We start from the raw sequence: 23,475 nt of genomic DNA, 5'->3' as shown, positions 1-23,475 counted from the left end.
TCGGTTTATCCGCGCCCGAGTCCGGTCGTCGGTCGACTAATTAGAATAATTGTTTTAAAAAAAAAACCGGATGCGGCGGAAGGGAGAAAACAAAAGGTCGCGCCGACGTTGGTAAAAGAGCCCAGGGTCACGTGAGCGAAACAAACCAATGAGAGGAAGTCGGCCGGCCGAGTTTTTCGCTCTCGGGCGATACTCGGAGGATAACGATGGAGGAAGCGGAGTACGAAAAACGTCGCGCCAAACGTTCTCGAAAGCGACGGAAGATCCTATGTCTGCTTTTGATCCTCTTGCTGCTGATAATCGCCATCGCCTTAATCCTGTACTTCGTGGTGGTTCCTCTCTTGTCCAAGGAGGAGCCACTGCACTTCCGTCTCCCCTCCGATCTGGTACCCGAATATTACCTTCTCTACATCCATCCCCGGCTGATGGACGACAACTTCACCTTCGTCGGAAACGTCACCATCAACGTCGTCTGCGCGTCGTCCACGGCCAGAGTCATCCTCCACGCCAAAGATTTGGATATTTCGGATACGAAAATCACCGAGTCCGACTCTCGAGTGTCGATCAGAAACACCAAGTTCGACGTGGACAACGAGTTTTTCATCATTAACACCAAACAACAATTGAAAAAGAACCACAGGTATCAGATCGTGATGGTCTTTTCGGGCCACCTCCGAAACGACTCCAAAGGCTTCTATTGGAAAAACTACACCTCCGACGGAGAGAGTAAACTGTGAGTAACCTTTGTAATTTCCTTCCGGGCCAACGGCCAGGCGTTAAGAGTAAACTGCCAAAATATCCAGAGGTAACGTAACACGCGGCGACATTATTTTAACGCGCGTTACGCTCCACCAGTGGCCGGGACCGAGCGAATTTAATTTTTTAAAATAGGAATTACGAAAGTACAATATCTTTTTAAGCGGGAATTTACCAGTTTATATTTTTAACCCGGGCATTTATATAATCGAATTTCGGCATTTGTTGCCAGCGAAAGGTTTAGAAGAAGAAGGAAGACGACGGTAAATTAATGTAACGTGGCGCGATACGAACTCGGTTCCTTCAGAATGGCCGCGCAGAAATAAAACGTTAGGAAAAGGGGAAGTATTCCCGACGGTCTTTGCCACCGGGAGAATTTAACGAAGAATTTCCATCGGCGCTCTTTAACAAATTATAAAAATTGTAAAGGAATAACTATTAACGCCATTCACGTTTTACATAACGCAGTTTGGCGGCAACCAATTTCGAACCCACTTATGCCAGAAGAGCGTTTCCGTGTTTCGACGAACCCGCCCTGAAGGCCAGCATCGACGTCATCGTCCTCAGGTCCAAAAGATACAGCTCTCTGTCCAACATGCGCAAGACACGCACCGAGACCAGGTCCGTATGATCACGTTAATTATAACCGCCCGGAAAGAATGTAACGGTTCCGTTTACGGCAGGGACGACCAGGTACAAGCCGACGTGTACGAGTCGACGATCAAAATATCTACGTATCTGGTGGCCTTCTTCGTGGGCGAGTTTTCCGGCACCGCCGTCGAAAAGGTAAATTCTTCCTTTTTTCTATTTAATTCCGAGAAACGCGCCGGGCGGGTAAAAGCATCCGCGGAAAGTCCGGCGGGAGAAGAGGCCAATTAACGGCAGCAACTATTTTCTTTCCTCGAGTTTTAAGAGGCGCGATTTCGTCGTCGACCAGAATAAGTGGCGCCTCCAAAAATTAGGGACGACAAATGGGGAAAACGAAAGAATTGAGACTAAACGCTTTAAACGGTACTTCCCGCCGCCGGAGTTTAGTTTCGAATCTCCGTCTACATCTACCCACCCATCTTTCATTTGCCTATTTTCTAATCTTCGGACGGGACGTCGGAAACGCCTTTCTTAATTCCAGGGTATAAAATTTACCGGGCCAAACGTTAGGGAATGTCCGGTCTGACGTTAAGGAAACGCGGAAATCGGTTTTATATTTAAAATTGACCGGGCGGAACCAAGTATTTGCGGGCCGCGGGCCGTAATCGTCTATTTTCCTACGGTATTTAAAGGGCGGGCCGAGGAATCTCCCGCCTTCTTCCGCCGAGGGAAGAACGTACTTCCCTCGCCCCCCGCCACCGGAAGGAGCTATCTTCGAACTGGAGTAAGGGGGAGAAGCCACGGGATTACGTCACCGGTGCAGAACTCGGCCGAGGAGTTACAAAATCGGATTGTTTTTATTGCGTAATTCTCGGGCTTTGACCTAGGGTCAAACGGTAATCGGACTAATCGAGAGAATAGCCGGAATCGAACGTTCGGCCGCGTTTACGAGAAGGCGGAGAAGAACTTTTTTTTTTCAGACTAATTGGTGGCTTTCGGGACGTTCATCGAAAGTTCCGTCCGGAAAACGGGCAGAATTTGACTAGAATGGCCACCCATTCTCCTCAAATTATACGAACCCGGGGGTGCGGGAGCGATACCTCCCTGAGAAGCTTTGGCACTCCTTCATCCTCCTCTACATTCGCTTGGAAGGTTTTAGCCCGACAAAGCACTCAACCCGTCTGGACGAAATGGTAAAATTATCCGGGCCGAGTATCCGTTTGCCGCTTTCCTTTGGTTTTCCCGGTAGAAAACTGGCCGGCCGCGGCCATGTCCTCGCTTTCTTGGATTATATTTCTGGCGAAAAAATTCATTAAATTCGCTAATACGTTTCGATAGATAGAATTTACCGTTTTACGGAAGTGGAATGTCGAGCCCCCCGGCTCCCCAGCCGGGTGGCGCCGCCAGTTGGTCTTCCGCCGTATTATAGCCTCCCGCCGTCGTTTCCCTCCGTTTATCGGAAAAATATCCACCGTAATCCGCCGAATCCACTTTTTTATACGGCGTCGGAGGATACGTTTCTGGGCATTTTTCTCTGCCCCGACTGCGGCGCCTTCTTTTTCGTTTCCGTCTCTCCTGTGCGGAGATTTTTTTAACGACCCCGATTGGAAAGAAGCGGTGTTCGTCTCCCATAAACGGTACTGAAGCCGGAACGCGGGAGAGGGAGAGCCGCCGTCGGTCGATCGATGGGCGGAGTCCTTCCGAGTTTTCAAACGTCGTAATTAAAATATCCGGCGGTTGAAAGCGCCCTTTTTAATAAGACGAAATTCGGTCTTCCGGAGGTCTGAAACGTCGTTTCCCGCTAACCCGCTTCCATATTTCTGTCGTCTAAAACGCAAATCCAAATAGGCTATTGTTTTCCCGCAACTACCAGCTCGTATAAAAGATTAAATACCGTCCGACTTCTCGGGCTGTCCCGACTCTGTTCCGCTCTTCCCTTAGTCGAATACCACGTTACGCTCAGTTAAGTTACGTGCGTAACTTACCGGGCGTATAACGTGGCAGAGTTATACCCATCGATTGATTTCTCTTATTCCTTTGCTTGCGTTTGTATTTTAAGAACTTTCGTCTTTCTCGGTTTGGCCGAGTGTCGACGGAGGGAAACATTCTTTCGTCGTCCGAGGCAGTGTCGAGATATCGTCCGAAATACCGGCGCTTACATTCCGTCCGTACGGTTCTTTCGCTCTCGGCTCTTTCTTCCGGGACCCCGAAATTAAGCGCGGTGGATCCGGCGGTTAATCCGTCGGCGGGGAAGACGGCCTTTTATCGAATTCCGTTTGGGCCGTTTCCCAGAATTTCGGTCGGAGTGGGAGGACGGTCCCCGGGTTAAGGCGAAAAAAACTACCCCGGGTACGAGGAAGGCGTGTGGTCGTCCGTATTTGCACCCATTTATGGGAGTAAACTCCCGGAAATCGGCAGTCCGACGAGGGGAAAAGGTAAAAATGTGGCTAAAATAAACGCGCTTCTTTTATCATCGTATTTATTCCTTAAGCCCTGGTCACACTATGCGATTTCCAGCCGCGCGGGCGACTGCAACCGAGACGGCTGTTCCCGTTAACTGGCAATCCCCCCTCAAAAACCGGCACGACTGCAACCACAACTAGAAACAAAAAGTTTGTTCTACTGGCGACGGTTGCAAACGCGCATCCAATCAGAAAACGTCTTTGTGCACGTCATACTTTGTGTTGTATATTTGTCAACATATCTTGATTATAACATTTGTATTAACTCAGTTTCAGTACATTTAAATGCTATATTTGATATAAATCAAATCTGAATTTATAAAAGTTATTGTTAGATTTATTTTAAAAAGTTTGATTACTTTTAATAATATACAATTGAATAAAATAAATGCTTATATAAAAGAAAAAATATATCGATTATAAATGAATTAAATCATTCAAGCTTTCCTCTAAACAACACTTACCTTCAAATATTCACTTTTATAAAATTGATAAATAGCATTCAAAACTTCTGGGATAATGACTGATATCGAATTATGGGCCACTCTAAATTGATATGCCAAACTACGAAACGTTTCTCCTAAATTATATGTAAGGATTGGTATTCATACGGATATATCCCCTATAACCTACGGCATCCGAAAGCCTTAATTCATTCATCAGCTGGTGAAAGAAAGAACGATTGTTTAGCCCGTTGATTTTCATTTCGTCAAGTTTTAACCCAGCATGAACATTTTTTCTTATTTTTCTCTTCGTATATTCTCGCCAGCTCTAACAAAATTAGCGCCTTTTTTCTTTTATTCATTCCAGAAAAGGAACTGCTTGCTATTTTAATAAGAAAAGTAGCTAAAATTCCGTAAATACTCTGAAGTAGAACGTAAAAATGTCGGTAAACTCACGAAAGTAGACAAAAACAAGCTACTGTAATTTTATTGGTTTATTATAGGATCAGGTGTTCCGAGTTGCAACGTCAACGAACAATGTGTGACCACGAGAAGACGCGCGCGACTCGCGCTAGTTGCAGTTGCGGTCGCCTGCACGGCTGGAAATCGCATAGTGTGACCAGGGCTTTAGAGAATACGTGGCTGGAAAAGTCCTCTAGATTAGTTTATTTTTACTTTCCCGACTGTTATGTATAACGAAGGGAAAGTATGGCCATGGGTCAAAAATCACCCTCCTCCCGAGATTTTTACATTTTTGGACTCGGGACACTTCGAAACGTCGAGAAATGCGAAAAAATCGGGTTTTTTGTATGTACGGGCGTAGGCCTAAGCCTATGTATGTGTGCCGGACAGGGTTCTCTTCACTCTTTTTCAAGCTTAACAACTGTTGCGCTTTTTGTCGAAAATTTCTGTTGAAATTTTGAACAGAGGTTTGTTTACCGGGGGATCGATGCTATTAAATTTTGGTGGTTAAAGGTGGGCTGATAATAGGGTGGTGTGTATCTCGGTAGGATCTGACTTGGCGACGATTCTACCGGTTATCGGGATTTACAATTTTTTATCGAACCCCTCCCTACCCACATCGGACTTATTGCCATTTTATAATAGTTAAAATTATAGTTGTTCGATAAAATGTCGTAACTGATGGCGTCACCAAATGTTGCCGAGAAAGTTAAGCAACTGGTTACTGGGGATGTTACGGTAGGTTGGCTTTTCCTTATTTTTTAATATTCGTAGTCGAATTCCTTTCTCTCGATAAAAATAATCTCGCTAACGGAGAGACGGTGTTAATCTCCGGGGGAAGTTTTCGAAGAATTGGACTCGTTCTCTGACTTTCTGTGGGCGACGCATTATCCAATCTGCAATATGAGTAAATTAAACTCGTACGCGTCTACTTTCGGGAGTTTTTTAACCTCTACAACTAATTATTTATATTATTTCACTTTCAATAATTTTCTTTAAATAATAGTTACGATAATTATGGTTCGAAACCTCAATTCCGTAGAAATTCTTTCTTAATTAATCTCGTGGATTTTTGCGTTATTAGTTAAAACGGAAAAGGCTAATCCCCGTACGCCGTTTTGTTTAAAAGAAACACTTCCGATAATTTAAATATTCTAAGTCTTTTCGTTGGAGTAATACGGAGTTTTCTCGACGAGTTAATTGCGAGGTTGCGGCCGACGTTTTCATCGCTAAAACGTGTACGTCGGACGTTCAATAAGCCTGGAAGTTTGACAATGGCGTTTAAAACGTCGGTGGAATCATGTTCGACGTTCCAAACGCCATTGTAAAACTTCTAGGCTTACGGGAAAGCGGCGCCGAACGTCCGACGTACACGTTTTAGCGACGAAAAACGTCGGCCGCAACCTCGTTATTATGGTCGATTCGGACGGCACTAGACCGTCGTCGTGTTACCAGTTGTCCCGTCGGACCGGGTCCAACCCAGTTACGCCTTTTATCCGTTAAATACGGGGTTATTTCGACGTTCGGCTCTCGTAACGTTTCGTTCCCGTTAGAAAAGTCTCTTTCTGCCAACGTGCGAAAGAATACTCGTAACATTTGCCAACGTACCGTAAGTTGACTGGAAGCGTGACCGTAAGTCGATTAATTGGAGAAATCGTAACGGTTTGTTCCGTTGTACGCCTATCTAGTTACGTAGAAACACTTAAAGATATACTAGATCTGTCGATATTCTGCTTAAACGTCGCGACTGTAAATATGAATTTTTATAAGGTGTATTCCGCAAGCCTTACGATATACAGTGTTTACGATTCCGGATCGGTTAAAATTAAGTTTTTTTAAATAAAATATTCAATATGTTTTACTGACGTTTCACTGTTTTTTCGTTTTACTTTCCATTTCATTAAGTTATAAAATATAACGGTAGAAAAATGGTGATATTTATGAATTTCTCGATCTCGGCTTTAATTAACGACTGTAAAATTTGTGTGGCTAACCATCGTTTACATTCCCCGTCGATAATCACTCAGATTTATGTGGAAATTTTTCAGGCTAAATATTGTAAATTTTTGTTAATCCGGAACTCGGTTTCGCCAGGGTTACATATACGAATAGGATGTAAAAGTTTTTAAAACGCGCCATGTATCTAAATTGCGGTATCTAAATAATATAGGGCACGTTCTTCGTTTCTGACACGAACTTAATAGTTTTAAACTGGCAAATTTACTCGATAAAAAGTGTTTGCCGTGGCTAAATTAACTTAATACTTCTATACGACGAGTAGCTGTAGATAAATACAATAACCTTGAAGGGCAACGAAGAAAACAAATTTAAAAAAGTTTCTCCCGTCATTTATCGTCCTCCGCCATACAAGTAAGATAAAACGTGTGATAGATTTTTTTTTAATTGTTGAACTGCAACTAATTTACGAAACGGAAAGCCAGTGTTGATTTCTCCAACCGATTGTTATTCAAATGAATATAATTTGATCTTTTATGTTAAATATCTTAGTATAACGCGGAAAACCTCCCGTATTCAAAGCTAATTTATCGCCACATCTGTCCGTATTAAATAGATTTCTTAACGAAAGTCGCGTTTAAATTACGAAAGAGTCCTCGCGTTTTCTCCATTCTAACTCCCCATCCAATCCAATCATCACCCTAGTTCAAAAGTCCACCACCGTTCCCGAACCGAAACCAAAATTAAAACCCGGGTGGTGGCAGGAACCCGTAACACGGGCGAATTGCCGAGTGGGGCCGAGAGTGAAAGACGGGAACGAGGCGGCTCCCTATTCTAAGAGCATCTTAATTTTTCGAAAAAGGGGTGCGCATTAGAGAAAACACCGTAATTATATAAAATAATATTGCACGTACAAAATAATAATTGCGTAGAAAATAAAATATTCTGAAACGAATTTCGATCTATAACCGCTGTTTATATTATACTATTTAGAAAAACGGGTATTTACCCGTATCGATATGGGCAAAGTCAAAAAGTACGGCTAGTAAAATTAAAGACGGTTTGGAAGACGCAATTAAACTGTACGACGACATTTTAAATAGGTTACGATTTCCTTGGAAGGAAAACAAAATAGGTAAGAAATAAATAATTTAATTGGTTTTTCTTTTAATCGCCGAGAGACCGGCTTACGCCGCGGTAATTTTTAGATATTTTGGCCATCCCGAACGACGACGAAGATCCCGACCGGGAAGACGAACGGGACAAAGCTACCGTAGGATGGGGGCTGATCACCATGGACGAAGATATTCTTATTTTGGACAAGGACGACAGTTTGGACAGAAAACAAATGGCCGTGTCTCGAATAACGCGCGCTCTGGCTCATCAGGTAGACTTTTATTGTTTGTTAGAAGTAACGTCGATGCCAATCAAACCCCTCTTCTTCGTTTTCCAAGCTGTTCGGCAACGTCGTCACTCCGAAATGGTGGAACGACGCCTGGTTGAGCGAGTCCATCGCCACGTACTTAGAAACGTACGCAATCGACGAATCTTACGATGACTGGAATTGGGTAAGAAACTTGTAATTAAACTGCGGCTTTATGTTTTGCGCACTTATTCGCTGGCGTGGCCCTTTTTAATCCTGGCGCAAACTGGTCAGAGGCCACGTCGAATTTCGTTCGACCGTCGACTCGACGTCGTATCCTTGGCCGGAAATAGGCGCTCCTTTTCACCGCTTTCGGATCAAAAATATTAGGTTTATCGAGTACGGCGGTGAGCATTTGAAAGTTTGTCGGAAAGAAAGGCGCTCCGTTGGCCTCCGGTGTCTCGCGCGTCGTCTTTGACGAAACAAAAAGCTGTTCGATACGTTTCCGTAGATGTAAAAATATAAATGATTTCCTTGGTTTTATTGAAATTACAAGAGACGTGTGCCCAGGGGTGGATCTACATAGGAACTAATAGGGCTCGAGTCCTGGGCCTACAAAAATTAAATTATTATCATAAATTTTTAATACGTTTCCATTAAGAATGAGCACTTACCGTATAGTAAAAAATAGTTAATATAAATAATACTATAAATTATTATTATTATTATTATTATATTATTTGTTTCATCGTAATCAATGTAAGGCAATGGCAATGCACCTCTTTTCAAAGAGAAAAAAAAAAAGGAAAGAGAGAAAAAGCTACAGAAAGGGTAAAATTATTTACTGTAAGGGACAAAAAATGAGGCGCCATTGGACTTCAATAAGCCCTAGGCCCCGAAAAATCTAGATCCGTCCCCGCGTGCTCCTACGACCACCGCCGACTCTATCGGGTCCCCGTTTTCGTTTTCATTTATTTATTAAATTCGTGCCAAATAGACAACGAACGGAAGCGGCCGAAGCTAACGTCGACAAATCGTCGCCATTTTACAAGCCAATTACCCGGAGAAAGTCGGTAGAGGGGTGGACGAAATGTTCCTCGGTTCCTTAGAACTACGTCACCGGCGATATGACCAGAAGAGACGTGACCGGATGGTGGAAGGGCAAAAGTCACGTGACCATAAAAAATCGCCTCGACGTCGCGTGGAAAGCCACGGCATCTAGTTATTGGCTTTAGTCCCCGTTAAGAGCGAGTCGCGCGCCTCCGAGCGAATATTACGTACTAAAACATCATCGGCCATGCAGAAAACTCGAGAAATTCTCGAATTTATTCACCAATTTCGCCGGCTGCGAATAGAACGATGGGATTGTTAGAGCGCTTAAGAGAGAGGCGATACTAATTACAAAGACTGCAAATAATAAATTGATTAAAAAATTTAGGTTACGGACTAATTAAATTCGGCCAAGTCTGCCAATAGTCGGATATAATTACGGCAGAAATACATAAAGATTAATTCGATCGTAGTAACTTTTTGAGTAAATTCTAAATATTCAACGATGCTCGGACCGAAGACTTTTTATCAAAAAGTGTAGACGATGATTAGGGAAATTACTTCATCTCCGCTCTTTAAATTGAATAAATCTTTAATATAGAAAAATTAATTTTTTAAATCTTAATAGGCCTATCCGAACGACACTTTTTACCTCGTTTATATTTATTATCTTCCGTAGAAACTGAAAAACACTCTTATTTTACAGAAAAGAAAATTTCTTTTCTATCGTTTATCGTCAAACATCGAACTACGGTCATTTCACGCATTCCCAAATCATAAATAATGTTACCGGTAATATTTAAATAATAAACCCAACGTATCGAATCGTATTATCGTTTAACCGCTTTAGAAAAGATCGAACAAAATAATAAGTTGTACAGTTTTACTCGGTCTAACGGAAGACCGCGTAAAATCTGTACGCCGTAATGTACGATAGCGTAAAACCTGGTCGACCGGTGACGGATCTTTTTTTCAGATGGATAAATCGACCATGAGATCGAACGAATACGTAGAAGAAGACTGTTCGAAAGTCGAGCACGTCGTGTCCAACAACATCACGAAACCTTGGCAAATTACGGAACAACTCGACAGTTTCGCCGTTTCTTTCAAGGTAACATTTCAACCATCTATTCTTGTAAAAGCAACTCCATTAACTTTCGAACCAACCACCATTTCCTTAAAAATAGGACCGCTGGCAATTTCTCTATCTTTCGAACATTTTCTAAAAAATATTTCGATGGTGATTGTCTGGACCACCCGGTCGACCGGTGGTGCCAATAAATTCGTAAATAGTTAAACCGTTTTATTCGGTTTCTCCCGAGTCCCAAACCTTTTTCAAATTTTATATTTTAAACCCTCTACTAGGTTTTGGCCAAGAAATTTCTCGTACGGAGTTCTGGCCATACTAGCCGTTAGACCTATTTACAGACAAACGCTTACGATGAAGACTGTATTACGCATTATCGTCTTATATATATCTTATGTATTGAGATAAGCTTAATATAAATTCTTGAATAAATTAGAAAATAAATGAAAACGCATCGGTGTTTATCGAATTCTTACAAAAATCAGAATAATTTTAAAAAGAGAATTCTAAACACCACCTTAGAATAGCGTTATAACAATTTGGCAAAAAGAGTGTCGGAGACGAATACATTTTAAGACAGAATCGAGCTTGGTCGAATGCTATATTAGGCCGAGCCCGACGTTTCGAAACACCTTACGTTCGTTCGGAAAAGATACTTTTGTTTGGCGTAAAAAACTCGTGTAAAAAAAACCGGCGGTGGTTAGCGATAGACGTGAGAACTGCGTAATCGGAGTAGCGGGATCGGATAACTACCATTGTTCCGTCTACAGCCAATCGTACGGCCGTCGGATATAAATTTTAAACCTTACCTTCGACTCCCGGGAGGACCGGATCCGTGACGTCACGGAGAATTTTCAAGGGCCGAATGAAGAACTACGGTTAGAAATCGTCCCGAAGCCGGTTTCTCGATTTGTTACGAATAACGCTCTAGTCAATTCCCTTCTTTTTTCTTTGTAATAAAAAGCGCCAAAGTTTATTTTCGGAGGGTGCCTATCTTTATGGCTTTCCTTTCGATGGAATTGCTGTTAAGCGCCCCTCTTGACCTTTACCGACACATTTTCGGATTTAATAAAAGTCGTTACGAAAAACGTAAGCACCCGCGGGAAGGAAATTCGTGTCTCTATCGTAAATAATCTCAATCGCAAATGCCGGAAATACGCATTTATTTCGGTGGCAAATAAATCCTCCCGATTTATTTATAGCCTAAATAGCGGGTGGGCCCGGCGTTGCTCGGGCAAAATTAACGATAGTGAAGATTAAGATTATTACATTATAGTCAACCTTACCCGTTTTCACGGAATGCAAGAATTGAGTTTCCCTGTTTCCAGACTAGTTACAGAATTTTTAGATGGGTCTAAAAATATGTTCGATTTCCCGCATAAACGAATAAAACTGCATCTGCGTCCTGCACGTCGCTTTCTCTTAACAATTCCATTGTTACGTAATACTTTCATTGTTGACAATTCCATTGTTACTTAACACTTCCATTGTTGATGGAAGTGTTAAGCCTTATTTTTGTCCCTCTCCCCCGTGGGGAAGAATTTCGAAAAATCCCTTCTTAGTGTGCATTCTCGTGACGTACCCTAATTGTGGACCAAATTTCAACTTTCGACTCCTAACCATTTGGTCTCTGCGCTGATTATCATCATCATTATTATTATTATTATCAACTCGTCTCGATTATATATAGGGCTAGACTCGATTGTTTCAATTTAATCTAATTACAATTTCGCCCTACTATTTACCATTGCCGCTCTTTAATGCCTGTCCACTTATTTAGAAAAAAACGTTTCGTAAAATGTCAAAAGTTTTGTTAATTTCTAATTTTCCAGAATTATCCTTCCTTTGTTTCTTTCCTTATACTTTAATTACAGCCTACGTTTTCGACCAAGTTTTCTCCACAAATGTGAAAATTCGTTGTTATTTACTAAATAAATTATCGGAAAGGTGGCAAAATTTTGTAATACTTTTATAATTTCTTTCAAATTTTTTAGGGATGGAGAATTTTACGGATGCTCAACTACATTATGGGAGATAGTCACTTCTGGGATGGTTTGTCCGTAAGTAACGTGGTTTTCTTTTTCGTCCATTATCTAAGAAAATAATCCGTCGGCATCGATGGGATAAGGGAAAAATGGAAAATAAATTATTGACGAATATACCAAACGTGTTTAATGGGAAGGTAGTCATTTTGCCGCGTTGGAGCTCTTTCTTAATGACCGGAAGTTTTTCCACTACAGTTTTAACAAACCGAATAAATGAAAAGTAACTTTTTGTTTTAGAATTTTCTAAATGCTAAAGCGTTCAAAAGCGTGGACCAGGACGAATTTTGGGACTATATGACCAAGGTGAGTTTTAATCGCGATTCCTTAGAATAAAATCCATTCTTTATATAAAACAATACTCCGGACCTACTCTATTTTTGAGGCTGGAATTTCGTTTCCACGTGGCCGATATTAAATATATGGAAATTATATTTACAGGCTCAGTCCAAGCATTACGCCTTAGACTTGAAATCGCTTCTAAAGAACTGGATGATTAATCCGGGACATCCGTTGTTAAACGTCTCTCGACAAAATTCGTCCACTACTTTTCGCTTGACGCAAGTTTCGTGCCGGAACGATTCGTCGACGTATGTCCCTTCTTCCGTTCCAATGTCGGAAATTTCGTTCGATTATAAATTTAATTGGCTTTTGTATTTATACCCCGAAGCTTGTGGAAGATTCCCATAACTTACAAAGACCAGAAAAAAAGAAGTCGCAAAGAAAAGATCGATACCTGGCTCCTGTCTTCCAACGGTAAGCTTATTTGCTACATTTAAATGGTTAGCATTTTTATAGCCTTAAACTTACCATTTAGAAAACTGAAATTTTTAAAAATTCGCCAATTACGTATTTTCCCTCTGCGTAAAAGATTGGATTTTTATTTTTCAGGAACTGTGAAAACGTCGGCCGACAAGCACAGCTGGTTGCTGCTTAATCCCGAACAGACGGCTTTCTACCAGGTTAACTACGATAAAGAAAATTGGGACTTGTTGGCTAGTCAACTCGTCGACGACTTTGAGGTCGGTGGCCAGAAAATTCTTATAAACATTCCTAACGAATTTTCAAAGAGAAAAATTTGCCCGGCGTATAAATTATTAAGTGCTTTTCGACATCTTTTTCGGGGTTAATGACTCGAAATAAAATGATAAATAAATAATTTTAGTGTTGTTAGGAATAAGTATAAAATTGCTCGAGAGAACGAATCACTCGGGAACATACAACCGAGCTAGATACGCAGGCTTTGTCTGATCATTGTGATATATTGTGTGTTCCGGTGTGATTCGTTCTCACCAGCCATCTTATTCTTACTCCTAACAATTAAAGACGATAACAAGTGGCAATCGAGTACAAATTATAGTTTTGTTTACACCATTTTCCAATTATTTTATATTTCTTATTCCTTTATTTTTAATTTTTTCTAAATAATGCCAAGACACATCTTCATAATTCTGCTTTCAATTTACTCAATTAGAAAAATCCATTAAATGCAAAAATATATTTTGTTGCAATATATTTTCACACTTCTCGGTATAAATAAATGCAATTTGATCGCGCCTTAAAGTATATCGTAGGAGAACAATTCTAGACGGATTGTTAGGATTTCTGAATCTATTCCGAATAAGAAATCTCCTTGTGTTCGTGACAAAGGCCACGCTCCAATCTAGAAAATGTCAAAAGGCAGTCACTTTTAATAAAATAAATAATTTTTTTTTTGCTCTCGACTTCTTCCTATGTGTTTAAATTATCGTTGAAAAATTGCAATCCTCAAGAAAATAGATAAAATTAATAAAAGTTTAAAAACTATTCAATTAAATCGGAAATTTTAATTTAAAAATTTCCGACCCTATTGAGGAAAGGAGAACGTTCTTCGCATTTTTTATATCTTGGCCTGTTCCCACTTTCCTGATAGGTAACTTATTGTTGTGTGATGAAAGTAAGAATAAACAGGTAATCCTTTCCTTGGGAGCAAGCTGAGGACTTTTCCTCTTATTTTTTAAATAAAATTGTAAAGGATCGCTTTTAACAGAGTAGGAAGGAGTAAAAGCGACACGACCTTGTTAATTGGTCCCACCTGGCGTTGTGTTTGTAAATAGTCTGGGAGACAAAGGGTGTAGCGTCTCTGTTTATGGGACTTGTGTGTGGGCGGCAACGTGTTTACCACGTGTTAGCTTACTAGAAAAAATGTAAACAAGTGACGACGTTACGGTGAGCTGTTTCGTCGGGAGGAGAACCGACGTTTTGGAAAGCTTTCGATAAAAAGAAGAGTCCGGATTGGTCGGAAGTTGTCGTCCAAGAACTCTTTAAATAGTAAGAGTGGCGAGAGAGACGGGGAGAAGGGCGAGAGACTAATAATACGGTAGGCACTTGGGCAGCCCGCTGAACGTAGAGAGAGTGTTCTCCTCTGATAACGATCTCGGGGACGGGTAAGTGCGGAGACTGGACGGGCCGTATAGTTGATCCAACTCCACAAGTAGACCGAGTTTTCCCCAGAGTATAATAACTGTAATTCCCGAAGGTTAAGCCGACACGTAAGACACCACCTGTTGTTATCTAGTAAATATTATGTTTTCGAGCTTGTATATTCTACCTATTGTAAATAAACTGTAAATAGTGTACAATTTGAGTGCGGAAGTGTACTTTCATCGAACCGAAATTAACTATCGGATCGTGACATATACGGATCCCAATTCGACAAAACGGAGTTCGGGAGATATCATCACGACATCGTCACGGAATCTTCACTAAAATGTTTAAATGGAAAATAGATATTTATATAAAGAATTAGACATCGGTTTTCACATAAAAATAATTACAGAAATTATTAATATATTTTTATATTTTTACGCGGCGTAAAACACGTCTTTTAACAGTTTAGACCGTTATTTCTTTTTTCTTTGTTTTTCACTTTTCTCGAAAATAATTAAAACTTTGCGATGTTAATATTTAAAAATTGGAAATAAAATGTTATTTTAATTGATCGTATTCTATTCTATTTGTTTTAATAATTTTTTAAAAATATTAAAATTTCTAGGAGATTCCGGCAGTAAATCGCTATCAATTATTGTTCGACTCGCTGTATTTTGCCAGGTAAATATAAACCGTCGTCTTTATTTTATTACGTCAAATTACGTTTACTTAATGGCAAAAGTGTTTCAGAAAGAATTTGTCTTCCTACGAGAACTTCCTCAACATAATGACTTACTTGGAACAGGAAGAGGACGACAACGTCGTCGAGTTTTTAGCATTGTCCAACCTTTCGGAAATTGCTAAAATGGTTAGAAGACGAGCGGGAGACGACTGGAAGGCGAGTTCTATTCTCTATTACATTCCATAAATTTTAAGGAGTTTACGTCGCGTAATCTTCCACGTTTCCACCGCGCTTTACGCGGTGGAAACGTGGATTTACTCTTTTATTTTCGTTTCCGAGGTTCTTTCACGTAAAATCGTATTGCTTCTCGATATTCTAATCGAATTTTACTTTTGAATCTTTCTCATAGACGAACGTTGATAAAAGATTTGGGTAAAAATCGCGTACGAGTTAAGAAATTCTAGTTTTTTCCGGTGATAAATTTTGCACTTTTCTGCCGGTAGCAACGAATTAAAATGCTTCTACTAAACTGTCCCGAAACGGTATTTAAAACTTATCGTATACGGTAGACATAAATGTTAGAATTGATTGTTCGTGGTAAGGAAAAACTCCAAATTATAATGAAATTCAATTATTTAAAGGAGTTTATTGGAAAAATTACTAAAAAATTATACGAAAGAAAATTCAAAAGAGAGAAATCTGGCGAAAAAATGGAGTCCGAAAGTAAACTGTGAGTTAAGTTTTTATTTCCTCTCATTAATTATCGGAAGACTTAAATTATTAAATAATTATAAACTTACAGAACTTTGAAGAAAGAAATTTTGAGCGGAATTTGTTCCGTTAACGAATCTTCTTGCGTAAATTTAGCCATAGAAAAGTACGAAGAATGGGTTAAGCGTGGAAAGGACATTCATAGGTAAGAAGTGATTTTCTCTTATTTAATTATACAAAACCGAAATTACATTAATAATAAATGAAATATTGCGTACGTACGGTAATGGCCGATGGAAATCTGTCCACATTTCGCCTATTGCCGCGGCCTCGAAAAGGCCGAAACTTTAAAAAATAACGACAAAATTGAATAAAAGTAAAACTTGCTGCAAAATTTGGCACGTGCCGGAAAAAGGCGTTTTTTGTCAGGCGGTTTAAAAACTTTATATTCGGGCGCGACGATCCCGATAACGGCCAAATTCCTACATCCCTATTCCCATCAGTTTAAACTGGATGACGTATTTAAAGACAAAAGCTAAGGGATAGAAGTGGCAGAAGCATCAATTACTTCGGGAAAATTGCCCGCTTCCTGAAGCAATTTGTCGTGTGTAAAGGATAAATTCCGACGCAAATCGAAAATGAAAGTGGAAACTTTATTATTGTTAAACGTAAATTTTCTACAAGTTTATTTCTAATTTTTTTAAATACACCAACCTATCGACTTTATTGGGAATTTTTAAACAAATTCCCAATACAGTAATCGATTTTCATTAATAATCGTAAAAATAAGGTTAACTTTATTTATATCTTAAAAGGGTTGTAAATTCCGTACCGTAACCGTATCCGTATCGCTGGTACTGTACGTTATAAAATATCGTAAGGCACCAATCTTTTTTACGGTGTACCGGGCAGACCGCCTTACGCGCGCGCGCTCTTGATGCAAATGGGAGAAAATATCCCCGTTCGTGTTGCCAGATCTACACTCTAATTATTTATTTCTTTTCTTTACGACCAAAGTAAGTCTTACTCGAATTTTCTCCGAGAACAGCTTTATATCCGACTTGTGTTAATTTCAGGAATGACCGTCCCTTAGTAAAATTGTTCCTGTGCACGGCGATCAGAAACGAGAGTTTCAGGTGGGAAGAGGTGGAAAACTACTTTAAAAGCCTAAGAGGCAAATTTCCTTCGGACGACGTGATTTACGCTCTGGGATGCGTAGACAATCAATACAACCTCCATCGGTACGTATCTTCCAGCGCCGTCTATCGAGACGCGTAAAAAAATGCAAACGTTTCGAGTCGGACAATTCTATTTTCAGTGTGATGAATGCCGCTCTGTTTAAGAAGCCGAAGTATCTGCCGTTCGTAATCGATAGCATTCTGGACCAAAGCAAGTGGGAAGTCGTTTTCGATGTTATAAAAGCCGAAAGAAGCAGAATGCTAGAAAAGTGCGTACTCTTTCTGGCCTAGAAACTTCGCTCCAAACGTTTTTCTAGTTTACTTTAAATTAATTGAAAATTTTAAACGTTAACAGTTCCGACAGATTTAAAGCCTCTATGGAAATCTTAGCGCAAAAAATATCAAATTCCGACGAATTGGCAAAGGTAAGAAACGTCTTTTTAATTTTCCTAAGCCATTTGTAAGAATATCACTGGTACAATTCAGTATACAAAATCCCGGTATTGGAAAAAGTCGGCAGAACTTTGTTCTTTTTCTTTTAGAATAAAAAACAAAGTTACGCTTTTTAAATCGAGATGAGAACACCACAAGCGTCTAGCTGCAGGAACACATTGGCTGACTGAAACCGATCGTAGCGCCTCTAGCGAATATATCGAGTGAACTGGTAATCAGTAAGACGAACTAACACGTGTTAACAAAAACTTAAGAAAGAAGCCATGTTTTGTTTTATTCGGGTCAAAATTTAAGCTACAATAATCAACATTTAAACTTAAAAAAATATACCTCGATTATATACGAATGAACAATACATATAGCCTATGTATTTTACTATTTCCACACTTTTTATTTATCGAAATGTATAAACGCTATCTTTTTTCTTTTTACTTCAATCAAATTTATAATTAAACACATTTACACATACAATTACTGGAATATACACCGAATATACCAGAAATTTGTTTATTTTAAAAACTTCTTCCAAAATGATATAAATATAGGAATCGAGTTGCTAAATTATTGTATAAGATAAATTATACTCATACGTTGATAAATTTAAAAGTATGTCAAATAGTAGTCTATAAAACTTTAATATAGTTTCCAATTGTTAAAAATTAAGTAAAATGTTTTTAATATGAAAATGTATTTTTCATAAATAAATAATTATCATGATTTTACCCCAATTTCATTTATTGAAGTAATGATAAATTGATAGAAAATAATTTTTCTGGAAATTCATATTACTGAAGTTATTTTAACAGACAAAAACAAATTATTTACTGTATCATAATAAATGTAAGTTAATTTCAAATTTTTAATAACTAATAATAATCAAATATTTAAATTAATACTGAAAACATTACATTATTATTAAAGAAATACAAAATTATTAAATATATTAATTATAAAACGAAATAATCGGTACAATAACACAATAAGCTATAGTAATCAATGTAATACAATAATCTAGGCCTATATGGTAATCGGCAATTTGTTTGTTTTTTTTGACAACCAACAAAAAAGTTAAAATCCAGGCAAATGCAAGTTTTAACAAAGCATTAAATCGAAGAAAATTTCACATTGTTACAATTAGCTGGGCCGAGGACAAAAAAATAAAACACATAATACAAAATAGTATAAAGTACAAAAATAGAAACGAGAAATTATTATATAGCAATGCTTTCCAACCGTTTTGGCCGGGTGACAATAATGACGTGAGTAATAATAAGTCATAGTATACTTCACCGAAAGAAATCAAAGGCTTGCATATATTATGAGTAAAATAATATATATTTGCAATATTCACTTTCAATTTTAATGACTGACAAATACTTATTTGAAAACAATATTCTATTTATATTTTACAAGAGACAGCTTTGTACAATAAATGTAGTTTCGGGGTTTAACATTTGGTTTTAAAATTCCTCGATATCCCTTTTGCAGTTCTCGTATTTTATCCAGACTTTCGATATTCGTAAGCTCGATGTCAATTATAACATTTTTTTATCTGACCATCCTTACGATATTTAGCAGATCTACTTAAAACATCTATAGATAAACCTTTCTTTCCAGTGTTCAAATTCTGCAGAATAAGCATTATTTCTCTTAAGCAATATACTCGAATTCGTAAATATTAATAAATATGTTAATTTAAAACGAATATATTCTTAATAAAAAATTAAATCAAATCATTTATTAGGAGTTATCCTGTTACAAGGGGGAAACTCTACGATAGATATCCTAATCGATTAGGTAGAAGTAAAGCGAAGATATCGTCAGGTAAGTCACTTCTACATAGAGTCTCAACAAACAGACGAACTTAGAAGTTAGAATTAGACTCTGTAAAATCCAATAAAAACTAATCCTTCGTGATAAAAAGTGGATAATCAGCTACCAAACAGATCCATCATTGGTAACAACACTAATCTTCTTACAAGAAACTGTATTTAATACAGAAATTATATATTCGTAATAAAAAATAATAGGTCTACGTTTCATTGAAAATTACTTACCATTTTCAGGGCTAAATTGATATTTCTCTAATGTCAAGTTGTAATTCGTGTTCAGAAATAAGACGAGCCTTTAGTGAGTCAAAAAAAGAAATGTATTGTTACCATTGTTTATCGGACGTCCAAGTCTTAATTTTCTACTTATAACATTGTTCTCTTTTTCTACAAAATTCTTTTACAGGAACATTTATTTCTGTACGCTTCGTTTTTGTCTTCTCAAACTATACAAAAACGACAATGCAATTTGTGATATATGAATTATCGCATATATCACACATTTCGTTTTCGTTTTTGTTAAATGATCGTTTTATCGACTTTTCTTAAATGAATATACAGTCGTTTGTTTTTTATAATCGAGCACGCAACAATTTTTATCGTCTTATTTCTTGCAAATTATATTAAAATGGTTTAAGTAAAAAATATGAATATAGTAAAAAAACGTATTGTTTGTTCGTATATAATCGAGGTATAATTTTTCAAGTGTGGATTATTATAGCTTAAATTTTGATTTGAATAAAACAAAACATGGCTTCTTTCCTAATTTTTTGTTAACACGTGTTAGTTCGTCTTACTGATTACGAGTTCACTCGATATATTCGCTAGAGGCGCTACGATCGGACTCAGTCAGCCAACGTGTTCCTGTAGCTAGACACTTTGTAGAAAACCGTGTCAAATCGACAAAATACGACACCGAAGTCGACACCGCAGAACGAGTTTCGGCGGAATTAAATTTTCGACGATTTGCGGTGTCAAAACGGTAGCTTTCAAACGTCCAAACGACGGTCTCCGTTAAACTCGCACCACCCGGCCGTATTTGTGCGCTAAACGTGATTCGACGACCAGTCTTCGATCGGAATCAATGTGACGACTTACGGCATCGTTCATACGTATTAACCGTGTTACGACCTACAAACTTTCCTATAAATTTATGATTAGTATTGTTTTTTGCAACGAAAAACTGCGAAAATAAAATTTGCTTTGTTTTGTAAACAGTACGTACGAGTTGCTAAAAATTGAGGAAAACGAATGCAGAACGTTACAGTTAGTTTGAAAAAGCAAATTTTTTACATTTCTAAATGCAACCGTCGTCATTTCCCGTATTTTTGCCGAAATTCGTGGGATAAAGAGGGCGGATGACCCGAATCCGTGCCGCTTCGTTGGTTAAATGGTGGCAAAAAACGTACTTTCGGGGAAGGAGAAAGAAATTGCGCGCCTTCAGACGCGTAGGAGCACGCGCGATGCTTTAATTACCATTTATTTTTCGTCAGATGAACGAAATATACGAAAATTTCAAAAAAAACATGCCGAAGGACGAAAGAATATTTCTGGAAAGACTGATTAAGAAGACGGAGAAGAGAATATCGAGCGAGGATCTTCGGTTAGAGGAGATGATTCGTTGGTTGCGGAATAAAAACTGGAAACGCGTGTAAATGCCTAACTTCGTAAAAAAATTTAGTCTGTAATTATCGTAAATTTATTTGTATAAATTTGTCTGTTCCACAAGTCGAGTAGCCGATACGTTCCGATTATAACTTTATTTTTATATTGGACGTCGGTCTTGAAACCGTTTAAGATGTAAATTAAGAATTCACTCTTAACTCGCGTTTTACTTCGCGTCTATTTTTTCAAAACTAATCACCGATAGGAGAGAGTCGATTTTGTCGAAAAACTACGGGACGTCTTCCGCCCACCCTTATAAATTGGTTTTTGTAAAATATAATCTTAAAACAATAAACAATTTTGTAAAATTACGTTCGATGATTGGTGGATCTTAGAATCGTATCTTCCGAAGCAAATGTATAAAAAAAAAAGAATTAAAATCAAACGTTTAAGTGTAAAAAATAACTTGTTTTTAATTTGTAAATTTTTTACCGCCGCCCTTCGTAAATAAATCCGCAAGTTTTAAACAAGCGCCATTTTGTTGGCCGACGAAACGATTCGTGTGGTTTCTACGCAAAAATTTAACCGATCGTCGTTTTCATTCTCGTCGATGTCGCGAAACAATTAACGTATCCTAATATTTGACGAAATAAATTCGTAACTGAAGTTTAAATATGTCATATTTTAATTTAAAAAAAAAAATCACAATTAATTTCCGAAGGAACGGAAAATATGTGAATGATGCTACTTCTCGAGCTCCCTTTATTGTCTTTTGAATTTTTCGTCGAAAGTTTTATTTGCGTTACGTACGTAAAATTATTCTCTTAAAATATTGTACAGGAGCTCCCCTACTTACAAACGTTGAACTTAGGAACTTTCAGACTTACGAACAATCTGACCGTACGTAGATTCCGAAGTTCTCTTGCCGGTCGTCGGGTGGCGGTGAAGTCAGTCTTTAGCCAGGAGTAAATTAAGTGGATTTACAGTAGACCGTCGTTTATCCGAATCAATTGGGAACTGGGGTTGTTCGGACAACTGTTTTTCGGATAACCGATTATGTAAGAAAAAAATATATCAACCTATCCGATGTTGAATTTTTCTCCGTTGCGTGTCGCTTCGTGTTGAATTTTCGTCGATTTTAAGCCTAACGAAAATTTTTATAATAATAATCGAATCTATTGTATCGTTAAAAATTATTTCTTTATTTTGTACAAACAAAATAAATATATTGAAAACTATAAAAACAAAAAAAATTATACTTTAGATGTTAATCTAGTATCAAAAACGTTCGATTCGGCACGACACAGTCCGATAACAGACGTTTCGGTTAACCGGCTTTCGGATAAACGACGCTCTACTGTAGTTCTATTCGCATTTTTTCACCGGATGCTCGCCCCTGGTGTTCAAAAACAAAACTATTTTACTATATCTGGGTGATTTGAATCTTTGTGTATTGTCAGCGGTAATGACGAATAGCGATAGAAAAAGCAAAGCTTTCTGTTGCGTTCCAAACTGCAATTTCAAAGCCACACAGGAACCCGATATCAGTTTTCGTCTATTCTTACATGAAAAACATATGATTATTCGGAAGTCAGAATTCGGAGAAACTCGTAAATATAACCGACAGAAAGAGTAAATTCGACTGTCAGGAATTGACAAAAAAGTTTCCCGATTTTCCAGCTTTACACCAACAAATTATGCTGTCAATTTTAAAAGATTTTTCCTTAAAGTTTAAAGTACTAGTAATTTTGTGTGGGATACAGAGCAGGATTTAAGCGTTTCCAGGCCCTAACCCTAAACTCTGTGTGAGGAACTTTACCAATCCTCCATAATTTTACAAGTCAATCATAAAAAGAAAAGAATTAACGTAAACATATTATACAAGCACACATGATAACATGAACACTCCAGGATATCTTCAATTAAACTTGAATTTATGACTATTTACCAAAATATAAAATTTTCGAGTCTTTCTACTTCCTGTTTCACTCCATCACAGAAGTAACAGTATATTGGCTTGAATAAACTTCAGTAGAACAAATGGTAAGTTATAAAAAAATTTTTCACACAGTTAAAATTGATCGAAACGCCGACCTTTTATTTGAGGATTCGGCGTCCTTTAAAACTAAAACAATGATTACAACTTTTAATTACAACTACCTTGCTCTTTAGCACAATATATTACTAATCAATATATTACGAATCCTCAAATAAAAGGTCGGCGTTTCGATCAATTTTAACTGTGTGAAAAATTTTTTTATAACTTACCATTTGTTCTACTGAAGTTTATTCAAGCCAATATACTGTTACTTCTGTGGTGGAGTGAAACAGGAAGTAGAAAGACTCGAAAATTTTATATTTTGGTAAATAGTCATAAATTCAAGTTTAATTTAAGTAAA

At 38.1% G+C, this 23,475-nt stretch overlaps 1 protein-coding gene across 1 annotated transcript; it reads left to right on the top strand.

Annotated features, from left to right (window-relative positions):
• Positions 1 to 18: 18 nt before the first annotated feature.
• LOC136987544 (aminopeptidase N-like) lies at positions 19 to 21,541 on the top strand. The gene is made up of 20 exons (XM_067285287.1): positions 19 to 733; positions 1,225 to 1,377; positions 1,440 to 1,542; positions 7,661 to 7,802; positions 7,876 to 8,054; positions 8,122 to 8,235; positions 10,057 to 10,191; positions 12,162 to 12,227; positions 12,450 to 12,515; positions 12,651 to 12,799; positions 12,880 to 12,965; positions 13,101 to 13,231; positions 15,244 to 15,299; positions 15,369 to 15,516; positions 15,942 to 16,030; positions 16,103 to 16,216; positions 17,088 to 17,252; positions 17,330 to 17,458; positions 17,545 to 17,614; positions 20,965 to 21,541. The coding sequence occupies exons 1-20, from the start codon at positions 207 to 209 to the stop codon at positions 21,124 to 21,126; spliced, it is 2,784 nt and encodes a 927-aa protein (XP_067141388.1). The 5' UTR covers positions 19 to 206; the 3' UTR covers positions 21,127 to 21,541.
• Positions 21,542 to 23,475: the final 1,934 nt, after the last annotated feature.

The sequence above is a fragment of the Centruroides vittatus genome, unplaced genomic scaffold, assembly GCF_030686945.1.
Source record: "Centruroides vittatus isolate TY-2023 unplaced genomic scaffold, ASM3068694v2 scaffold_2520, whole genome shotgun sequence".
Lineage (NCBI taxonomy): Eukaryota > Metazoa > Arthropoda > Arachnida > Scorpiones > Buthidae > Centruroides > Centruroides vittatus.
This window is presented reverse-complemented; position numbering and strand designations above follow the sequence as displayed.

Coding starts and splice junctions, on each gene's coding strand:
- LOC136987544 (XM_067285287.1), top strand. CDS start 207: ATGGAGGAAGCGGAGTACGAAAAACGTCGCGCCAAACGTTCTCGAAAG. Junction 15,517..15,941: donor GAGCGGGAGACGACTGGAAG/GCGAGTTCTATT, acceptor AATTATTTAAAG/GAGTTTATTGGAAAAATTAC. Junction 17,459..17,544: donor AGAAGCAGAATGCTAGAAAA/GTGCGTACTCTT, acceptor AAACGTTAACAG/TTCCGACAGATTTAAAGCCT.